Below are 24683 nucleotides of genomic sequence, written 5' to 3'. Positions count from 1 at the left end.
AGATAAACACTAAACATATTTCTTGCTTCATTTCAGCTCCATTCAGTGCAGATGACTTCCTACAGCAAAAACAGACCGATCTCTCTACACTGTTCCACTCGTCAAAAGGAGGTAAGGCCAAGGGAAAGGTAAATTGATTGATTATAATTATTAGACAAATCAAAATTATGAGATAGTTAAGCTATATTACTTATAGGTCATTCAACAGTGTGACCTTTGTGTTGGATGATAATCTGTTAAGAATAGAGTTAATATACTGATAAAACTATTGCAGCTAATAAACTGTTGTTGTACCTAGGATAAAACGTCCAAAATTGCATTAGATCACAAATTGATTTCTCATAACTATAATTATGGGATCAAACGTATATGTTGCCATCTAGATGAATATATGCTTGCAAAGGTAATGATAAGGTGATAACAATAATTTCTGTAATAAAATACTCTGTAGAAAGAAAATTAATACCAATTTTTAATGCACAAGCATGAGCTATTCAGGGGGGTAGTGGGAGGAGAGGTGTAAGAATGCAAGAAAGGCGGTGGTGAAAAATAGCCACAATTGAAATCGGGAGATCCGGGGGTAGGGAGTGGGGGTGGGAATGGTTTGCGGAAGGTACTCAAACGGCATATTCCGTAATCCATCTGAGAGAGTGACTCTCATGTTTTGGGTTGGTTTGAATGTTACCTGAGATTAGAGTCACGGTATCCCACTACCGTTATAGCTATTGTTGATGTTTTCTTCTTTTTTTCTCCCCCAATTCTTTCACTCCCGCCCACTTCCCAGCTCCTGGGCTGTCTCTTATTCTTTCTTAATCTCTTGCACTTCAACTCTTAATCTCTTGCACTTCAACTCCCTAGTTTCTAGTGTTATTTCATATCGGGTCATCATTATCCCTCGAATTCAATGCCGAAGAATAAAGCTGATTTTTAGGAGCTATAATGCAACATTATTCACTACGTCAGGGAAAAACTGGGGTGATTTTTTCATAACTACAGTTTTCATTTAATCTATGATAAACAGGTTTTGGTATTAAACATACATGGGATTCATGAAATCAAACCACTTATCAAATATAAGCAATTCAATTTTTTAAAAAATCTTTAATTTTTCAGTAAAAAATAATGCATTAATATTCGCCTTTTTTTCTCTCCTCATAATCTGCCGACGCCTTCCAGGCATGATTGGACCACTATTCAAACAAGACATGCCACACAACTGGGACTCGCCTGATGGAGGTAAGTTAAAGTCGTCATTTAGTATTCATAACAAGGCGTTGCCTTCCATTCTAATTACTTAGAATTTCATGTATGTGTAAACAAAGACGCAAACACGGAGAACATGTAAAGTTCACACATACTCAAAACAATTATACAAATGAAAATTTTTTCCAATGCGGGAATAGTTGTCGACATCATCATCGATGCCAATGACTTTTTTATTGTCAGTTCATGAGAGCCTCTTGTTGAGTCGTAGACAGAGTATATACCATAAAAGCATACATTGTAAACAAAGCTGAATGTAACAGAATGAATTTGAAGATGAATGCTACGCCAGTCATAATAGATAGTCAACTTACTGGAAAATTCTATATAATCTTAAGTGCAAAACATTGCCATTCGGTGGTGAATGCGATAGACCTTTTTAATATCACAAGAGTTTTAAACAGGACCTATCCTTTAGCAAAAAAAAAAAAAAAAAAAAAAATTTTCGAAGCTCTTCCAGATATTTAACGAATGCTTTAAAGCTACTGCGTGACCAAAGGCCATTAAGACCATAATTACAGTATTTGTTTAGACGTAGTCATTGTAGCGGCGCTCCTGTACCCGAGGATTCCATTCCTTGTATAAGGCTTAAGATGTCGAGAGAGACTTTTCCTACAATCTTGTAAAGAGATTCGAAGCTTCTATTTTCATGAAACTCTAAAAGGGTCATTTTTTTTTTTCGTATTTGGATTCAAAGGTTCAGGCATTTAAGCGGCGTTCTGGCGAGCGAGTTTTTGCTATTCATGTTCTCATAGTCCGGGTTATGGGAGGTTGAAAGTTCAAATTCATATATTTCACATGCACACACACACACACACACATATATATATATATATATATATATATATAGAATATATATATATATAGAATATATATATATATAGAATATATATATATATAGAATATATATATATATAGAATATATATATATATATATATATATAGAATATATATATATATATATATATATATATATATATATAATATATGTATATATATATATAATATATATATATATATATATAATATATAATATATATATATATATATATATATATATATATAATATATATATATATAATATATATATATATATATATAATATAATATAATATAATATATATATATATATATATATATATATATATATATATATATATATTAGTAAGTTACTATTGACTTTTGAAATTTTTCGTTTTTCTATCATTAAACTTTACCCATGTAACTATTCCTATCTGTTCTCCTTCCCCAAGACGTCTATCCTTTACCAACCTTCTCCTCCCACTCCCTCCTACAACATATGGAGTTCAGAATGCCATTATCAAGGACGATTTAGTCCAGGAGTCTCCCTCAATTCTACCTTAGCTGAATTGGAGAGGATAAGATACATTGGAACACAAGTAAAAATCTTAGATAAAGACGTACATTAAGAGGCAAAATGATTACAGCAGATCCAGTTATACTAAATATGCCCATTTATTAAGCGTTTTTATTTCCTCACTACTACTGAAACTATGTATATCTGGCATTTGCCACTCATACACCTCAACATACAACCCAAAGACTAAAATTCTACGGAACGCAAATACCTGCCAACGCCATATTGTTTCCTACATTTTTGTTATTGCCATAACACAATCGGTCCCCTTTTGTCCGATGTAGTTATGACTGTACACTATTTGGTATTGGGTACCGATTTGTGGAGGTTTCCTGAATTATTTGAATTTTTTACGAGTTTCCATTTTACGAGCAAATACCAGCATTCGTAGACCGCCACTTATCCTTCAAAGGAGCATCTATCAATTCTTTCATACTTATGTTCTCTTTTCTTAAAGTTCCCATCAGTTATCATGATGTCCGGCTCCTCGAATGCTGCATAAAAAAATGCTACAATATTGCTCAGGATGGAATAACCAAACAAAAGAATGTTCCTAAAATTTGTAAGAATATTTTAGCTGACATTCCAAACCTTTTGCTTGATAACGAATTACACAATCAGGACTAATGTAAATATTGTTTACGGGGCTACTCAATTCAATAATATTCTTCAAAAATAGCTGAAAAAGATCCACACATCTTCGTGACTTGTTGCATTAAGGAGCCATCCCAAACCAAACATTCCTTAAGAGGTCATGGTGGAGTTATTACCCCCTTCCCGAGAACAGACACATTTCAAAGTATTTAAGGATTATTCGTGGGAACCCAATTTCCCCCCAGTATTGTGGTTTCAAATGAGCGAGTTGTGGCGAGCCACCAAAGCAAAACTATTTAACATCCTTTAGTATAGTCGAACATAAAAGTTCGGACTTGGAAGTGTGGGCTTGGGTATGTTTGTAATATTTTTCCGAAAGGAACATGAGGGAGATCGAAATTCTAATACCCTTTACGAGTAGTGCTCCACACAACTATTAATATTATATTAAATATTATTTGAAACAGAGCCGAGAAAAAAATCCTTGTATACCAAGTTTTCTTGCGTCTTCACGTCCAACAAAATTCTTAGAAACAAACCCCTACACATTCCTAGAATACCAAACCTTGGGTTGTTATTGCTATTCTGGGCATCCAAAACTATTTGCGTACCCGTTAGAATGGAAACCTGATGAACGAGCCCTTAGAATTTCAAAATTTTCAATGGAAATCAGTATTAAAAATATATATACTGTATATATTTTGTTTAGGGAGCACGGCTGGAATGGAAATTGCCGGAACACTACCCTCCCCGATTTGTCAGAACAAGCCTAATTTGTACTACAAAGAAAAGAAATCCAATTGTATGTTTTTTTCTGAACACTCGAATTAAACATGTTTCATAATGCTCTATTTACTACTCATGCACAGAGCTAATGAGCTTGAAGGCGTTATAGCAGCAACATTTACTGAGCAGAGACGTGGCTAGAGGTAATTTCCATCTCAAGGAGAATGGACATGAGCCGAGAAAATAAATTTGCACGAGTTATCGGACCTGCTAAAAAGCGGGGCGGGGTTTAGCGATGAATAGCCTTTTGAGAGAAAGAGATTGAACAGCGAACACCTGAAAGAAAAGAGAGAGAGAGAGAGAGAGAGAGAGAGAGAGAGAGAGAGAGAGAGAGAGAGAGAGAGAGAGAGAGTAGGCTTAAAATTTTAAAATGTGCAAATTAGCGAGTGGCAACACGAAAAGGGAGGAGCTGCTTATGGCAAAGAAATGGTGATATGGGAATGGCAAGAGACTTAAGTTTCATCTATAGAGAAGATCTTACGATGATATACTTTTGAGAGAGAGAGAGAGAGAGAGAGAGAGAGAGAGAGAGAGAGAGAGAGAGAGGGAGAGAGAGAGGGAGAGAGAGAGGGAGAGAGAGAGAATGCACATTGATACTTATATTCGTGAACGATGATTTTCTAGTCTTTTTCATGAATTACAAGAGAGCCTTTCTCCCTGATAAGCGGAGAAATTGAATGATTAAAACGTCTGAATCCGTGACATATTAACCCATCTCTTTGTTATTAAAATGCAAAAATAACTATACGAGAATGACTACCTCATGGTTTCGCATACCCTGATAAGAAATATACAAGTTCGAGGTAAAGACGGCTCTTTCGAAGCTTTTATTTTTCAAATGAATTTACTTAACCACGATATGATTTTCATCTGCATTTTCTCTACACACATTTTTACTATACATCCATAACACCCAAATCTCATGGATTCACCCCTATTCCCAGGGAAACTCGTTTCTAAGGAAGAGGTAAAGGAAATTACTACTCTGGACTGAATTGGTGTCTCTAAGCGTAATGAATCACTAGTACTCCTACTTACATGGAAATATTCACCAAATCCAAATTTAACCTTGCAAAAGACATCAATGTCTCTTCAATCAAAAACCCATATTACCCAATATAATAAGACTTAAAAAAACGAAAAAAAAAAAACCATCATCACCTCCAATTCTGATTACACCGAGATCCTTGCAGTATATCAAATAGTTTAATTTTGAAGCACACTGCAGTGGTTTAATGGTCTGTTTCTGTCTTCAGGTTGTTTCTACCAGTTCCAACACTATGAAGAAGGGGACCGAATCATAACCAACGAGCCTTGCCTCAACTGCACTTGCCACAATTCAATGCTCATGTGCTATCTCAAGGTAAGTTCTTTCTGACATTTGCCTTCCATTTGAGAGGGACTATAGTTATTGTTCAATAAGTTTTCCTGATGTTCATCACCATCATCATCATTTTAGGTAGGTTCTTTGATTATCTTAAGAATGAGTCTTTTATTCTAGGGAAGGCTGCTCTGGCAAGTTCATGGCTTTCATACGATTGCATTCATATTCTTGACAATGACGATTTATTGTTCTAATGAAATGTTTTCCCTTCTACAGGTGTGCCCGTTCAGCAAGCCCATTGGGCAAGACTGCACCATTGAAAAGAGACCAGACCAGTGTTGCCCTGTCATTACTTGCCCACAAGGTATGAGAGATAAGGATTTCCGAATGTAGAAAAATATTTGCTAAATTCAGTAAAAAGAAAAAAAAAAAATAGCTTAGAAATATTGCACGATATTTCTGCCTCTTTTGTGATGTCAGAAAATGTATGGGAAATTTGGAAAAAAAGTGATGGTGTTGATTAACTAAGTTTTTTGACATTGTCGAAACTTTCTTTTATACTTCAAATATTTTGAGAAATGAGAGCTTTAACTCTTTTTGTTCGATTCTAGTTAAGGTTACACATTAAGCAGGATGTGATAACAGAATTGAGGAAACCGATAGTGTTAAACTTTTCAATTTTGAAAGTAATCCTACATGAACAATATCTAATTCTGTTTGATATAGAATAGATAATGTTTTTTTTAAGTAATTCTAAAAAGAAATGGATTAAATAACTAGTGCACTCTTGACTCTAGCAAGCTTTTATTGACTATGTAATCTCCCTTTTGCAAAACTAGTGCCTGTCAATCTTCAAGTCATGCAAATGATGACGTCAACAACTACTCCGGAACCGGTAATGTCCTCTGCAGTAATGGCCACATTCACAGAACATGGTTGCACGGTTGAAGGGCGATACTATCCAGATGGAGCACAGGTACGTTTTCATGGAATAAATTTTCGTGATCATATCTTGTCATACCTTTTCCAGAGTGATCACAAGAAAAATGGCAGCATAAATTGAACCAAGATAAATTTGATGCTCAACTTGTCATTATGCTGAATTAATTGTCGTCTAGATTTCGTTAACGGTAAATATCCGTTGCTCGTATCACTGAAGCTTTCATCTAGATTCTGATTGGCTCATGTGTTTGAATTCCCCTCTCCGGTGGGTGGTAAGCACCATGAGCTTCCATCAATCCCAGTTTCAATAATATTGGCTGCAGATATCTGCAGACCATAGATTCAAGATCATAATATTATTATACATTAAAGGGAAAGCTGTAAAGACAAAGAGAAAAAAGATGTCCATATCAGTACTGTATGTTCGGTTTATAGAACACTTCACAATACAAAAGGCCCACACCAGACCCTCAAAATCTTATGATTACTAAATAAGTAGCTATAACGAAGACAAGACTTTCTCACGTTTTGATAACTTTCCACAGGTACCTGGAGTGCCAAATAAACCTTGTGAACTCTGCTACTGTATCAGGAACCACACAGCTTGTGTAATGCAAGAGTGTATTTTGAAGGTCAACGGATGCGATCCAGTATTTGAAGATAATATCTGCTGTCCAGTGCGATACAAATGCGGTAAGTAATACCAATGCATATCTGGAAATTTCCAGATAATCATCATCATCATCATCTCCTCCTACGTCTATAGACGCAAAGGGCCTCGAATAGATTTCGCCAGTCGTCTCTATCTTGAGCTTTTACATCAATACTTCTCTATGCATCATCATCTACTTCACCCTTAATAATCCTCAGCCTTGCCAGCCTGGGTCTTCCAACTCTCCCGTGGAGCCCAGTTAAAATTTGAGTGAACTAATTTCTCTTGGGTAATGCGAAAAGCATGCCAAACCATCCCCATCTACCTCTCACCATGATCTCATCCACATATGGCACTCGAGTACTATCTCCTATAGTTTCATTTCTAATCCTGTCCTGCCATTTAACTGCCAATATTCTTCTAAAGGCTTTGTTCTCAAATATAGGAAATTTGTTGGATATTGTTTCATTGTCAACACGACGCATGTCCATAATGTAACATTGGTCTCACTAAACTGATATATAGCCTGATTTTTAGATGTAATTTCAGGCGATTCAATTTCCAAATTTTACTTAACCTAGCCATTGTCTGATTTATTTTTTTTTTTCAATCTTTCAATAAATTCCAATTCTAAGGACCCTGTATTAGAGATCATAGTTTCTAAATATTTGAACTATTCCTACTCATCAATCCCTTCTCCTTCAAATGATATTTCATCTTCCATTGGATATTCCGTTCTCATATCTCTATATTTCTTATATTTATCTGAAGCCTAACCTCCAGTGCTATTCCATGCATTCTGGTAAGCAAGCATTGCAAATCCTGTGGTGTTCTGCTAATGAGGACAGCGTTATCAGCACACTCTAGGTCAGTTAATTCCCTGCTACCAATCCAGTCCAATTCTTCTCCATCATTCCCAGCTGTTCTATGGGTTACAATCCCAGCTGTTCTATGCCTTACAAAATCCATGAGGAGGATAAACAACAAAGGTGACAACACATCCCTTGGATAACTCTGCTGTTTACTGGAAATTCATTTGATAGGGCTCCAAACATTAACTTTGTACTACTTTCTATGCTCATGAACAGACAATCAAATTTACATATTTAAGAGGAACGCCATAATAACGCAAATAATAGGCAATACATTTTTGAAGAAATTGCTGATAACTAAATTAGATAGTAGTATAGCTGAATTCTATTCACAGGTCAGAATACAATTTTTAACTAGTGTACACGGCCCATTAAAAATAACGGCTAAATATTTATAAATATGCACGCACATACGCACACTTACGCAGATTCAACCCTTCCTACCCCTCCCTTTCCTAACTACCTCTATGGGTAATCATCCAACCTTACCAGTTTATAACTACTTACCAGTTTATAACTACTCCCTCTCTCCTTTACCCGAGGGACAGGGATAGACTGAGCAGTCATAAATTTGGCAATACCACTAGCTAATTCTGTAGGGGCAAGTAAAGTATTCCAACCTAATGGAAATTTTACCAGAAATCCTCTCGCCCAAGCTGTTTAGGGTTCCTTATTCATCGCTTCACCAAAAGTGACTAATATGCTCTGTATTATACTCCTAGCTAATCTCATACAATAATAGTCTGCCAGTTATCTGATACTGTCGCATTATTCAGTCTACGGTGGTCTACACATTAGGGATATCTAAAAAAAAGAAAAAAAAAAAAAAAGACCAAGGTTACTGTTTAATATTTTCAGGCTACCTTGATATACATAGACCTTGTTTATTTTCTTTTTTTAAAGTATTACATCTTGCGAAGAAAACATTACTGAATAGAAATAGTTATATTATAAATCTTGAAGAGTGAGACCCATGTATGCCAACCAGCAAGTTTTTCTCTCACCAGCTTATGATGAAATAGAAGGCTTCCTAACCACAACTGAAGGAGGACTTACTGGAAGTAATGATTCTGCAGTCCTGCCAGCCACCACCACTATGATCCCGGGATCAATTGGCTGCATGCACAAAGGAGAGTTCTACGCTGATGGAGCATCAATTCCAACTGAAGACCCATGTGAACACTGCTACTGCATGAAGAGTGATCTTGTTTGCGCGATCCAAGAGTGCCGGTCACCTTTGGATGAGATGTCTGAGAACTGCACCCCAAGAACACCGGCTCCAGGACAGTGTTGTCCTGAAGCTTATGACTGTCGTAAGTATTGAAGTACAATTAAATGTGTATAATTATTCTTTGATTTTGTAATACAGGGGATATTCATTTTTACACTTTGGGAATTTGTATTGCTATCATCATCATCGTAAATGATCTTTAAATATACTTGTTCATCATTGTCACGAGTTACTGGCATAAACAGGTTAACAACACTTATAACATATTTTCTATGCAATAGCCTGTACTTCATATTCATTCTTACAAATCTTTAACAGTTTTCAATGTCATGGAAAAAGAATAACGATACTGGACGCTGGAATACTGGGTAGCTGTTCATCACTATTGAGCAAATGATACTTTATAAAAATTTAACAGAAGCGTTGCCCATTAATGTGAACTAACAAGGGAGAAGTTTCAAACATTAACAGAATCTTCAACACATTTTTGCACGTTTGGTTAATATTCCCTGCTTAAGGAGCAAGAAATAGTGTTCTTTAATCAACTTGCAATGGTTCCTTCCAGGCGATGGTTCAGTGTATACATTAGCCCCTGTTCCCCTGGCTAGGGATACTTCCCCAATCACTGGCAAACGAGATCAGAGAAAGGAGCCTGATCCCCCAATCGGTGGTTATTTTTGCGATCTTTTTTTAGCTTCTTAAAACACTGACTGTCTCAATGCACTGTGTAAACTAATCCATTAAATAAGAATTGATAAGCAACCCGTTTTCATAATATCATGAAAGTTTCAAAATAAATATCTGACTGATTGATTGCTTTAAACTGGTTTGATATCAAAGTTAGTGACAATTATACTTGTAACCACAGTAAATCCATACCCTATAAGTTCTGAAGACGTTTACCCAACTAAATATATTAGGCCAACAATCTACACAAAAATTAGCTTTTTGGATTTTTACTTATACATTGATAAATATGGTTTCCTATTATTTTCTTTTTCACCTTCATAATACACAATTTTATTAAAATGAGCTCTATCAGATTATCATTTACATATTAGTAGCCAGGCATTTGTCTCGACAAATTAGGCATGGGCAGAAAACGTGATAGTTTTCACAAACACTTTTTCTTTAGCAATATTCTAAAATCAATTTGATATATATTCAAACCAGAGGGAATAGAATTTGCGACAAAATCCTATTTCCAAACTATTTAGAAATTCTTTTTACAGCTTAAAAATACATCTAATAACGAAAAGGGTCCCTATAAACCCGATATTTGTATAAATCATCTGGCATACACATTAGAAATATGCATAAAAATACAGTAATATTGACTAAGTAATAATGCACCTTATACATACTAACATTTTAATGATAAACTCCAGAGCACGTTGAAACTGGGAAGAACAGTAATAATACGATTGAAGTATCTATTGTGACTTATATTCTGCCCTATAACAAGTATTAGCAAAAATTATTTTCTAAAACACTTTACCTAATCCTATGCATGCATTTTAACATGTTTTAACACATAGTGCCATACAAACTAACCTAAACATCAATTTAAACCCATATAGCACATAAGGTAAAATAATTATTTTGAACTCCATAGGCAACATCTATATCAACAAAGGTTTAATGAAAATTTTATATATAAAGACAAACTAAAGATTTAAAGTTTTAATTATTAATGGTACACATATGTTTTATTACCAAATTAATTTGAAATGTAAACTTTTTTTCTAAACAGCAGACCGTCCTGAGGTAACACCAGTGACAGTTAGCAATACAACAGAGGTATATGCAGTAACTACCACTGAAGCTTTGCTATCTTTCCAACATCGGTGAGTGGGGGTGGACTGGACGGTTCAACATACACCACTAAGTTTGAAGAAACAACTGATATAAGTACATCAGGAGAGACAACAATTAAGCCTTTCCAAATTGAAACTGGAACTGGCAAACCTACTGAAAGTATAGAACAGACATATCAAACAACTGGAATTACTACTGATGATGATCAGGCAAAAACAAGTACAAAAATCTATGAAGAAACTGCGCACACTGTTTCTACAGAGACTTCAACAGGAATAAGTGATAGCCAGATAAGTACTATGGCACCAGAAAGTCCAAATGGCACTGGTATTCAAGCTGATGGAGATAATTCCTTTATTGATTCTCAGACTTCAGAGAAACCAATACACATTGGATCAGCAACATCTATGCCTTCAAATGAAACCACATCTAAAGTACCTGATGAGACCTCAACTAACGACTACTCACCAGAATCTGGAGTTGAACCATCTAGTACCTTGAAACCATATATACCTGTTGAGAGTGATTCCGTAACTGATAAACTGGGAGACAATGACAAAATTACTGACGACTCAACAACCAGACCTGGTGACGAATTTACTAGTAATGGATCCATAATTGAAGAGACCTCCACTGATATCACAACCGAAAGTGGGCCATCAACTGAAAAATTAGAAACTGATGGTGATACACAAACACAAACAGGCGATGATAATGAAAAATCACCTGTAACTGGAGAGTCAACGGATGTAACTGTCATCCTTCCTGATGTTACACCATCATTTATACAATCTGGATCTGATAATGAAACATTTACTGTTGATGATACACAAACAGATGGTACACATACTACTGAAATTCCTGAAAGTGAGGTATCTGTTGATGGAACAACAGAGGATGATAGTGAAAAATCACCTGTAAGTGGAGATTCAACGGATGTAACTGCTGCAACTGTCATCCTCCCTACTGTTACACCATCATTTATACCATCTGGATCTGATAATGAAGCATCTATTGAAACAGTTACTAGTGTTTCCGATCAAAATGGGATAACCACTGAAACTCCTTCTCAAAGCAGTACTAATATGCCAGTTAAACCTACTGATTTACCAGAAGTGAATCAAACCTACACTTATTCAGATTATGAAGGAGAGATATCCTCAACTGATAAGGATGCCACTGAAATTACTACCATCAAGACTACAGCTGATACAGAACCTATAGATGAGGAAGTAAATGACGAACCAACAGGTCCAGTAACAGATGGGACTATGTCCACAGATGAAATCACAGGATCTACTGAGATCTATGATGGCACTAAACCATCTGATATTTCCATTGACAGTGCAACATCTATTGCTGAGCCTATTGATGGTGCAATATCATCAGAAAAACCCACCTCTGAAAGCGCAACAGACATTCCTACAAATGACAGTAAAACAACAAGTACACCTACTCAGGAAATTCAATCTGAGAAACCAGCTGAAGTTGAAACATCTACTGTGACATTTACTGACACAACAGACGACTTCTTTACCATAGAAACAACAAGCGAGAAAGAACCAACAAATACAGATTCAACCCTGCACCCTATCAAATTTCCAGTTGGAACTGAAACAGCAGTAGTTGATGCTGCAACTACTATGTATACTACAAGTACATATGAACCATACACTTTTTCAACAACAGAAGGTTATGTATCCACAGTTTCATCAATTGAAGGAGAACTAACTGAATCTCCAGTTAATGGCACTCAAACAATATTTACTTGTTTGGTGAATGGATATGAATATGATAATGGATCTTCAATTCCAGTAAGCTCTCAGTGCCAAGAAAGCTGTGTATGTTACAATGGAAATGTTTCCTGTAAGCTACTAGTATGCCCTCCAGCACCACCTACTTTTCTACGATGTGCATCTAGTATCCCTGAAGGCGAATGCTGTCCAAGTTATACATGTCGTAAGTTACTTGTAGTTCAAAATTATGTCAAACTTTGATAGTTGAAATAAACACCAAAAATTCTTGTAAAATATTTTATTTTATCAAGCTGGTCTGTTATATCTATCATAAATGTGCAATTCATACCATATCATTATCAATGACAAATATTTATGCTTTATTTTACAGCTCCAGTTGAAACAAATACTACAGAATCTTCAGGGTGTATTCATGAATACGAACAGTACTCAGAAGGTGAATATGTTCCTAGCCATGATCTGTGTACTGACTGTTACTGTTTGAATGGAGATGTTATATGCGCTAACCTTGAATGTTCAACACCAAGTGGACAAAATTGCCATCCAATAGAAAGACCACCAGGTAGCTGCTGCCCAACTAAATACCAGTGTGGTAGGTAAATTTTCAATTCTTAACTGATATTGCTTCAATACAATTATCTAATTTAGTTACATATTAATAAAAAGGGAGATAAATCATAAACCCTTCCTTATCTTTTGCAGAATCTGTTATGCCTGAAATAGAAGACCAGATAAAGACTAATGATACTGATGAACAAGTAACTCCAATAACTACCAATACAGTTTCTGCCAGTCAATCTACCGAATCTCCAGATATGATGACAGGTCCAATTTCTGCCATGGAAACTCGAACAACAGCTCCTGACAGTGCTAAGATGACAACCCCTATGTTGACAACCACAGAAAATTATGAAGAAATAACTTCAACTTTTACACCAACAGAAGAAGTGGAAGAAAGTTCAGAAACTGTTAGTGTTTCAAGTGGTCTACTGGAGGTGACCAATGAAACTTCTCAAAGTGGTGACACACACCTGGTCACAATAACAGATAGCACCAATATTTCTATTGAAGGCATTTCTTCTACTGCTGTGCCTAGTGAAACTGGCTCTCATGGTAATGATAATGAATTGGGATCTCCAACAGTCATACCTGCAACTGAATCACATTCAGATGATACAGGTGACATAACTAGCCCTGAGAAACCAGGTCCTGATTATGGAAATGATACATTCACAGATCCTGTTGATAAACCAAGCTCTAGCACACCTGATGAAGGAGTTAGCACTAGCACTAGTAGTGAGGATGGATATAAAACAACTATATCTGCTACTACAGACATTTCTGAAAGTGATGCAGACACCCTTACCTCTACCCCTTCTTACGGTGAATCAAGTTCCAATACAGATGCTGGAGATATTGCCAATACTGATAAGCCAGCTACAGAGGATGATGAAATAATTTCAACTACGTCTTCAGTTGAAACAGGTAATGAAGTATCTAATAATCAAAATGCAACAGACTCAGATAAACCAGGTATTGATAGTGAATATCAGACAACCTTAATTGATGCTTCTACAACTGAGGGAACTCCGACCACAAGCGACGATGGTAATAAATTTGACTCTGGCCCTGACTCTGATATAGGGAACACTATAAATGGAACAGAAAGTAGTGTGATTTCAACTAGCACACCAGACAATGGGCCTGAGCATTTTGAAACAAAGCCACCCTCTCTTGCAGGCATCCCTGGAGAAGGTAGTTGCTTGGTCAACAATACTACTTATGCCAATGGTGAAGATATACCAACCCGAACATTTTGCCAGGAATCGTGTACTTGTCATAACAGCATTATATCATGTACACTCAAACCATGTCCATCACCACCGCCAGTTGTCTTCCGATGTGAAGCTGTCGAGAATCCTGAGCAATGCTGTCCAACATATAATTGTCGTAAGTACATCTAACATTTTCTTGAGGACTCTTCTGTATCATAAGAATAAAGACCAAGTAAGCTACATAAAGTAAAAGGTGACTAACGTAATATTCTTCTTCCAGCTTCACTAACTCCAAACAACAATGAAACTTCTACTTGTTTGGAAAATGGGAAAATATTCACCCATGGTGAGTTTGTCCCTAGTCAAGACATATGTACAGACTGTTACTGCCTCAATGGGGAAGTTGTTTGTGCAACATTAGAATGCCCAAAACCTATGGGTAAGAACTGCAAAATCATTAGTATTCGAGAAGGAAGTTGTTGTCCAGAAATCTATGAATGTGGTAAGAAATTTTGTATCTAATGAATTTTTTTTTTATATTTCATCATGAGCACACTGTATCAATATAAGTAAAGCGGATTTTAAATTCATCATATTTTACTACTAGATAACTTAAGGAGTTTAATTGATTTTAACTATTGCAGATGACTCTGAAGACAACACTACACCTCAACCAGATGATCAAGATGTGATTATCATTGAAACTACAACAGAAGCCTACGAAACTACAGAGGGAAACGGAGCAACAACAATCAATGAATTTCCAACAGACCCAACCAAAGTTGACATATCTACATATCCTGATCAGACCTATTCAACTACATCTACATATCCTGATCAGACCTATTCAACTACTGAAGTAGTGAATGTTTCTGATGGTATTTCTAATACTGAATATGATACAACAACCTATGCTGAAGTAGAGTTATCAACTCCTTGGTATGTGACACTTTCATCAACAGCAGTAGATGAGGCCACATCTGAAGATTCAGCTACAGATGCTGGATTTGTAGAGACTAGTTATAAGCCAAGTGATAATGAAGCAACTACACCTTTTACTTCCTTGGATCACCAACAAACTAATACTTCATCTGCATCAGAATTTACTGATTATACAGAATCAACCTCACCCACAGTGACTGATGAATCATCTACTATTTACCCAAGTGACAATGACTTATCATCTACAGAATATCCTGGATATGGAGGTGTAGAGTCTACAGTGGATCAATCAGGAATTCCTGGTATATCTACTGATTACCCACAAAGCACTATGGTTACTTTTACAGACAAAACATCAGAAAGTGATGAAGTTCCTACAATAACTCCAACTGATGGATCATCAGTGGAATACACAGATGACTATCTACCATCACAGCACCCAATATTATTTCCTACAACCCCTGGTTCGACAACTGTAACACAAATATATGAGGAAACTGGAACAGGAGACATTACTAGTACCGTTGACGGGTCAACTGAAACAGATTTTTATACAACAACTGGCACATACCTACCTGAAGAAAATATAACAGACATCACTGATCCTGTTGAAGGATCAGGTGAAGAAAACTTTGTTTCAACTACTGCCACATTCATATCTAATGAAACTGTAACAACAGACATTCCAAGTGAAGAAGGATTTGGTTCATCAACTGTCACATACCTAACTGAAGAAACTGTAACAACAGAGTCTACTGATCCATTAACAGAAGTTACACCCATTGATAATGAACTTGATGCTTCAACAGAAATTACTGGCAAGACAACTGACAGTTCAAGTTACACTGACAAAGCAACGACTGAGTACCCAGAAGAAGAAACACCACCTACTGGTGATGTGATATCCACAAGGGACCCATCAGGATATGGATCCAGTACTGAATACCCCAATAACACACAAATATCCACTGAAACAACACCTCAATATCCACTTACTGATGATGGATCAGAGGCATCTGATAACCAGACTTCAGAGAATGAGGTATCAGTGACAATACCTTCTACTACAGTAGCACCAGTAGATGTAACTGTTTCTACAGAAATTTCAGGTATGGGGTCAGTAGATCCTCTTTATGAGACAACTCCCTATACAATTGACATTTATACTACACCTCAAGTGGGTGGAGATATAACTGATGAACTAACTTCCATGGACAGTTTATCTACTGTAGACCAAGGAGATTCAACCAATACACATATTTCATCAGATTATACTCCTACAGACTCACCTGCATTACCAAGCAGTCAGAAGACATCCACAGTCATTTCGGGGCATTTTACCACACTCTTCCCAGAAATACCAAACACTTATGAGACAACAACAGAAATAGCACTGATAAGTGACACAGTACCAATATCAGGAGAAGGATCAAACACTGTACATCAAGGTTCTATGACAACTGAGTCTTCCACACTTATAATACTCAGTCATGAAACGTCGTCTACCACAGAAACTTCAGGAGGAATTAATGAAACAGAAATCCCATCTACAAAGTATCCTTTAGTTACAGGTGACTCAAATGAGGATCATAATGTCACAAGCGAGGATCCCAGTGTAAGTGAAGGCACTGACGACCCCAGTGAGCCTACGGAACACACATATACAACTGAATCACCTAATTATACTTCAAAACCTTCTGTAGGAATTACTGAAACTACTACAGTGTCACCAGTAGAAATTTTAACTCAATTTACAAAGTACCCTGTAGATACAAGCGAGGATCAGAGTATAAGTGGAGGAGATAATGAAGACATTGATGGCAAATATACAACCAAACCATATGATTATACTACAGAACCTTCTACAGGAATCATTGAAATATCCACAGAATTCCCAGTAGAAACTGAAAACCCATCTACGATGTATACTGATGATACAAGTTTTCAAAGTGTCACAAGTGAGGATCCAAGTGTAAGTGAAAGTACTGACGGCCCAAGTGAGACTACAGAAGAGGAATATACAACCGAATATCCTAATTATACTTCAAAACCCTCTGTACCAATTACTGAAAGTTCTACTGTGTTACCAGTAGGATCAGAGGATCAGAGTGTAAGTGGAGGAGATAATGAAGATACTGATGGCAAATATACGACAGAATTACCTTATCATACTACAGAACCTACTACAGGAATCACTGAAATATCCACAGAGTTCCCAGTAGAAAGTGAAAACCCATCTACGATGTATACCGATGATACAAGTTTTCCAAGTTTCACAACTGAGGATCCAAGTGTAAGTGAAAGTACTGACGGCCCAAGTGAGACTACAGATGAGGAATATACAACCGAATATCCTAATTATACTTCAAAACCCTCTGTACCAATTACTGAAAGTTCTACTGTGTTACCAGTAGGATCAGAGGATCAGAGTGTAAGTGGAGGAGATAATGAAGATACCGATGGCAAATATACGACAGAATTACCTTATACTACAGAACCTACTGCAGGAATCACTGAAATATCCACAGAGTTCCCAGTAGAAACTGAAAACCCATCTACGATGTACACTGATGATACAAGTTTTCCAAGTTTCACAACTGAGGATCCAAGTGTAAGTGAAAGTACTGACGGCCCAAGTGAGACTACAGATGAGGAATATACAACCGAATATCCTAATTATACTTCAAAACCCTCTGTACCAATTACTGAAAGTTCTACTGTGTTACCAGTAGGATCAGAGGATCAGAGTGTAAGTGGAGGAGATAATGAAGATACCGATGGCAAATATACGACAGAATTACCTTATCATACTACAGAACCTACTGCAGGAATCATCACTGAAATACCCACAGCGTTCCCAGTAGAAACTGAAAACCCATCTACGATGTACACTGATGATACAAGTTTTCCAAGTTTCACAACTGAGGATCCAACTGCAAGTGAAGGTACTGACGGCCCCAGTGAGCCTATAGGAATTACTGAAACTTCTACAGTGTTATCAGTAGAAGATGAAACCCAATTTACGAAGAACCCTGAAGATACAAACGAGGATCAGATTATAAGTGGAGGAGATAATGAAGACACCGATGGCAAATTTACAACCAAACCAGATTATTATACTTCAGAACCTTCTGCAGGAATTAGTGAAACATCCACAGTAGAAACTGAAACCCCATCTACGACGTATCCTAATGATATAAGTTTTCCAAGTGTAAGTACAAGCACTGAAGACAATTTTATAGCTGAACAAACATCCACAGAGTTCCCAATAATCACTGAAACAGAATCTACTGAGTACCCTGAAGATACAAGTGTTCAAACTACAGATATAATGAAAGATACAAGTGAGAAGCCAACAGCAGAGGACAGTTCAGGATGCTTAATTGGTGAAATTTTCTATGAAAATGATACTAATGTGCCTTCATCCTCTCTATGCCAAGAAAACTGTAAGTGTAGCAATGGCATGGTTTTATGTCAAAAACCATCTTGTACTGCACCACCAGGATTCCTTCGGTGTAGTTCAATTCCTTCCACTGATGAATGCTGCCCATCCTACAATTGTAGTAAGTACAGTTTTTGCCCTGATGTTATTGAAGATTAATCCATCTTTCATCGAGTTTAACTCAGTCTCCTATTTAAAACCCAATAAAAATCAAAGATCCACTAGTAATGAATGTCTTAGTTTTCAATGCTGATGCTCATCACCTGATGACTAATCAAACTTGTTCAATAGCGAAATCTGTGTCAAATAAATGGTTTTGGTTTAATTGAAAGCAGGCTATGCCATTCAGTCTATAGAAATACTGACAACTTTTATCTTTCAGCTCAACCAACAGATTTACCAGAAACAGAGTCGCCTCCATGCACAAGTGATGGTGAAATCTACACTGATGGTGAATATGTACCAAGTCTGAATGAATGCACAGATTGCTATTGCTTGGGAGGTGAAATTGTATGTGCTCAGTTGCAGTGTATTTCTCCTGGGGATAACTGTCAACCTATTTCAAAGTCTAATACTTCATGCTGTCCAGATAGATATGAATGTGGTAAGTTGAAATTCTATTTTCTGCATTCATAATCATTATGTGATTTTGATAACTTCTACTTATTAATTCTGTAGACTTTAATTCATTTTCTCAATCATTTTAAGAACGATTTTTATTGTTTAAACATATAATCATACTAGCATAAATTCAGCTTGACTATTTGAACTAGTTAAATTGGCTAGGTCACAAAATCCTAACTTCTACAAAAATATGTAAATTATGAAAATTATGTATTATTTTTTTTCCAGTTGAACCAACAAACAACTTTGAAAATATAGTAACACCTGGAGTTATAGAAACTACTTCAGTTGGAGCAAATGAAACTTCAGACAATGGTGATATACTAATTACAAGCTCTCCTACATTTAGCACCATTACAGTTACTGGACGTCCCTTGGTTACCGAAATGTCAAGCTCAACAGTCACTAGTGAACATCAAGATATTATTACCATTACAGAGGCATCTGTTGCAACCGATGGCTTAGAATCAACACTTACTAGTGAACATAAAGGTACTGCCACTATTACAGAGGCATCTGTTGCAACCGATGGCTTGGATACAACTTGGAATCCAATTGTAACAGTGACAGAAGAAACATATACTCAAAATATGAATTTCACCACAGGCAGTGATAATATACCACAGATTAGTGAGAATGATCCTGATGACATTCATTCAATAGACAAGCCAGGAATTACAGATTCCTCTACTGTTACTGGTTTTGTGACAGATGTACCTCCTGGTGATACAAATAATGACACCATACATTTTTCCTCAGTGTCACCATTAACAACAGATTCTACAGATTTGCCATCCACTCAAACTGATCTCACAGTATCAGTTAATTCAACAGAAACTACTTTAGCTATTGCTGTTACTGAAATTACTGGTGCAGATATCTTTATTACTGAAGGTAAACCAGTAACAGATGACATTCCTTCCTCAACAGGAAAATATCCAGGAGAGTTTACAAATGATTTTGATAAGGTAACTGGTGATGGCCCAATAACAATGACAACTTCATCCGACTCACCCATAACAGTGTCTTCGGGCCATAATATTACTGGGACTAGCTCCACTGCTTCTGATACCTCTTCTGGGAAATATCCAGGTACAACAGAACCAACTGATAACATAGCACATACAGATTCTACAGATTTGCCATCCACTCAAACTGATCTCACAGTATCAGTTAATTCAACAGAAACTACTTTAGCTATTGCTGTTACTGAAATTACTGGTGCAGATATCTTTATTACTGAAGGTAAACCAGTAACAGATGACATTCCTTCCTCAACAGGAAAATATCCAGGAGAGTTTACAAATGATATTGATAAGGTAACTGGTGATGGCCCAATAACAATGACAACTTCATCCGACTCACTCATAACAGAGTCTTCGGGCCATAATATTACTGGGACTAGCTCCACTGCTTCTGATACCTCTTCTGGGAAATATCCAGGTACAACAGAACCAACTGATAACATAGCACATACAGATTCTACAGATTTGCCATCCACTCAAACTGATCTCACAGTATCAGTTAATTCAACAGAAACTACTTTAGCTATTGCTGTTACTGAAATTACTGGTGCAGATATCTTTATTACTGAAGGTAAACCAGTAACAGATGACATTCCTTCCTCAACAGGAAAATATCCAGGAGAGTTTACAAATGATTTTGATAAGGTAACTGGTGATGGCCCGATAACAATGACAACTTCATCCGACTCACCCATAACAGTGTCTTCGGGCCATAATATTACTGGGACTAGCTCCACTGCTTCTGATACCTCTTCTGGGAAATATCCAGGTACAACAGAACCAACTGATAACATAGCACATACAGTAACAGGAGGTGAAGAAGCAACCACAGCTGGATATCCTATTGTTTTCCCTGACCCTTCTTCATCTACACCACAGATTTCAGTGCCTTTATCTACTAATTTACCAACTTCATCTTTCTCAAATTCAACAACTGACTATTCTACACCTGCAACAGAAAAACCAGCTTCCTCATCCTCAACAGGAACAGATGACGATTCCATGTCTGTAATAAGTACAAAACCATTCCCTCCATATCCAGGCCTGACTTCTCCAACGTATCCTACAACCAGTACATCATCTGTCAAACCAGAATCCACCACAGAATTTGTATTAGGACCTGGAGCTTGCCTCTTTGATGGCAAAGTATATGTCTCTGCACAACAGATTCCTCGAGATGATCCTTGTGACTTCTGTTTCTGCTTCCGTGGCGATATAATATGCTTACAGCAATCTTGTCCTCCTCCTATACCAGGCTGTTATGAAGAACCTATTGCTGGTTTTTGTTGTCCACGCTATGAATGTCCAGTTACACAAGCTGTTATCAATGTCACCACCACAACAACACCAATACCATTTTATCCTTCAATCAGTAGTACCAAGACTGTGGCAATGTGCGAAATTGCTGATCGCCATTACAACATTGGTGAGCTAGTTGAAGAAGCATCAGGTCCATGTCTAGAATGCAGGTTAGTAATCCAGAGCATTTTATTAAAAAAGATAAGTTAATTCTGAGATAATGTTTTAGTTATGTTAATGATACAACAAGCTTTAATTTAACGATAGTACAAGGCAGTACTAAAGGATATGGGTTATATAATTTAAAACCATTGTTTCCTAGATGGAATACAAATCTTTCATCTATTAACTTATTTTTCCAGGTGTGGTGAGAAGGGTATGATGGCATGTGATCCTAAGGACTGTGAAGCCCAGCAAGTGCTAAGGAAGATTTTGAGAACAAAATACAGACGGTGAAGATATTGAATGTACGGGGCCTCTCATACCCCGTATAAAGCTTCCCACCACAATTATTTCTCTTTCTTAATTACATCATTGAGTAATCCATATTTTTAAGACTTCTACCATGGTGCTTTTATAAGTGTTATAGTTAGAAGCATCTATCACATGACACATTAGGAAGGGGAGACTTTGACCCTGGCAATTTTCTGATTAGCTAAATGATGTATGCAAGAAAGTAAGCCTGAAAGGATTTGTCTTCCTAATTATCTATATTAGTATAGCCATGTGTCTATAACGCTCAAATAGCAAGTCTGTGTTAGTAAGGAGTGACGTCTAAGTATCTGTGTGTGTGAAAATCTATAGAAGTTATAGTAGTGCCAAGATGCTTCTTTTATTTTTCTTAAAGCGTATTTGTGTGGGATATCTGTGTCCGTTTGTCTGCTGTTTGTGTGTGTGTGATACAGGTGCCACTGAAGTTCTGTTATAAGACGACACATCAGACAGTTTATGGCAAACGTAAAGCACTTTCTTTTGTAAACTGCTTTTTTTATCCACTAAGTACTTGGTTTTGCTGACGTCCTTCCAGTCATTTCGCATTTACTTCGGAGGCATTACAAATGGCATTTTTCTGTCTTAGTCCCTCGAGCACTTGTTACCACAAAGGATCTTTTATGTCTCTCTGTACACCTGCTATTCCTCTTCAATTTGCTTAATAAGGTTACAAGGTTGACATAATGTTAGTAAGAATGTTTCCATATTCCTAGAAAGAAACCATGTCAATGGCTTTATTTTCTTCAAGAGATTTAACTGATGCTGCTTGAAGAAAAGGGACATTTTGTTTTGTTTAAATTAAACGCAGCATCGAAGAGGTGAAGACAATGTTGCAGAAATATTTTTTCCTATTTGTCACTTGCATGGGGACTTTTAGGAACTTTATTTTGAAGTCCAAGTGTATATTTTGATAGTATTGAAAATGGGCATTATTGATATACTTAATCAGTTAACAATTACCAAAATTTTCATAAGTTAGAAGAGTGTACCAATGTTTTTATTAAATTCAGTACACCGTTGACGAGGATTTATTGCAATTGTCGTTCTAAGACATTCCAAGTCCCTGTGAACAACATACCGTATGCGTCGGCCAAACCTTTCCCTGAACTGGTGCCAAACCACTATTATTTACATATAATTACGTATAATTACATCTGCGGCTTAATGTTAATTCGGAAAAGATTGCTCTAATTTGCACTCGTAATAAATAGAGGCTATTTAACTATCAGAGTAGTAATCGGAGATTTCAGTTAAGACCATTGCCTCTTAAAAACTCTTTTAATTGATTTGGGAAGCTTAAATGGTAAATATAACTGCCAGCAGAAAATGAGTAAGTTTTTCAAACTTTTCGAGAATCCATATTCATCTATCCATTTCCAGCACAATCCAAGAATTTCCGCGCATTCCAAGTATTCCTGCCATACACCCATCGCCACCAGCGCTCAATCTCAGTCTAGTTAAGCCTCAGTGGAAGTTTTGCTTTGGTGGTCAGGGGAAATACGTTTAAGATTTTGGATGGCTTTGTAAGATTGACGCTAGCCTTCGTTAAGAATAAGTTTGGCTTGTGTAATATTTTATAGAGATTATGAGTCGTGATTGTTGAATACATGAGAAAAATCCATGTGTAATACTCATTGCCTGCTTAGGACTGAAGACGCCAGACTGACCAGGCAAATCTGTATTAGATTCAGGCCTACTGACCACTGGAGCTTCCTTTGTTTCAGAGCTCTCATTGGCTAAGTCAGACTACGCTGTGGTATTTAGGCAAGCCAATTAGAGTTTCAGAGCTTGAAAATGAAGGTAACATCACATGAATCTTCAGGGTTGTGTCTGACGAGTGATTAAAGTTTAATGATCAATCTGATTAGCTTGTAGAAATGAACTGCCATAATCAAGTCACTGCTTCAATGCAGCAGCAGTCTCTTTGGTATTGTGCAGTTCAAAAAAAATAAATGTCTAAGAAACAGTATTCTTTCCAAGTGTGATAACTTAAGTGCATTTTTATATTATTTATTCCAATACTATTTCCACTGCATTTTATTCCATTTATAATATATTATGTACAGCTCTTGTCAGCGTTCATTTATTATGATGTACCCTTTGTAAGCTTTTTTTACTTGTATAAAATGTGAATAAAATAAGAAATTAATTTCTTGTTACTTTCCTTTTATTTGACTTCGTGTTTACGATAAGAGAAAAAAACACAGTAATGAACGTCATATTATTGGGCCAATTCTATGAATAGAACAGCACTACAAGGAGGGATATGCAAAAATAAGAGATTCAAGATTATTTATATCAACATAAAATTAAACAATTACCTGTTAGAAAAGCGAGAAAGATGTCAAATCAATGGAGTACTGAATGCATATTAAATTGCACAGTATCACTAAGAACTCAGATTGATTGATTGATTGACTGGTTGCAAATTCTCTGGTATCCTGACATCGAAGGTCATTGACACCGA

General features: G+C 36.5%; 1 protein-coding gene across 1 annotated transcript in view; it reads left to right on the top strand.

Annotated features, from left to right (window-relative positions):
* Window positions 1-24338, top strand: part of LOC137651717 (serine-rich adhesin for platelets-like) — a 77620-nt gene extending 53282 nt beyond the window's left edge. The window contains exons 3-18 of the mRNA XM_068384937.1: window positions 37-111; window positions 1177-1236; window positions 5278-5384; window positions 5622-5709; window positions 6185-6321; window positions 6833-6980; window positions 8819-9124; window positions 10796-10889; window positions 10955-12819; window positions 12988-13209; window positions 13320-14567; window positions 14673-14894; window positions 15037-18897; window positions 19159-19380; window positions 19629-21894; window positions 22087-24338. Of these exons, the coding sequence (XP_068241038.1) occupies window positions 37-111; window positions 1177-1236; window positions 5278-5384; window positions 5622-5709; window positions 6185-6321; window positions 6833-6980; window positions 8819-9124; window positions 10796-10889; window positions 10955-12819; window positions 12988-13209; window positions 13320-14567; window positions 14673-14894; window positions 15037-18897; window positions 19159-19380; window positions 19629-21894; window positions 22087-22180 (11015 nt within the window). The 3' untranslated portion in view covers window positions 22181-24338. The remainder of the gene's footprint in view (window positions 1-36; window positions 112-1176; window positions 1237-5277; window positions 5385-5621; window positions 5710-6184; window positions 6322-6832; window positions 6981-8818; window positions 9125-10795; window positions 10890-10954; window positions 12820-12987; window positions 13210-13319; window positions 14568-14672; window positions 14895-15036; window positions 18898-19158; window positions 19381-19628; window positions 21895-22086) is intronic.
* The last annotated feature ends 345 nt before the right edge of the window (window positions 24339-24683 follow it).

The sequence above is a fragment of the Palaemon carinicauda genome, chromosome 13 (genome assembly GCF_036898095.1).
Source record: "Palaemon carinicauda isolate YSFRI2023 chromosome 13, ASM3689809v2, whole genome shotgun sequence".
In the NCBI taxonomy this organism is placed as follows: domain Eukaryota; kingdom Metazoa; phylum Arthropoda; class Malacostraca; order Decapoda; family Palaemonidae; genus Palaemon; species Palaemon carinicauda.
Note: the sequence above shows the minus strand (reverse complement) of the source record. Positions and strands in the feature narration are given on the sequence as shown.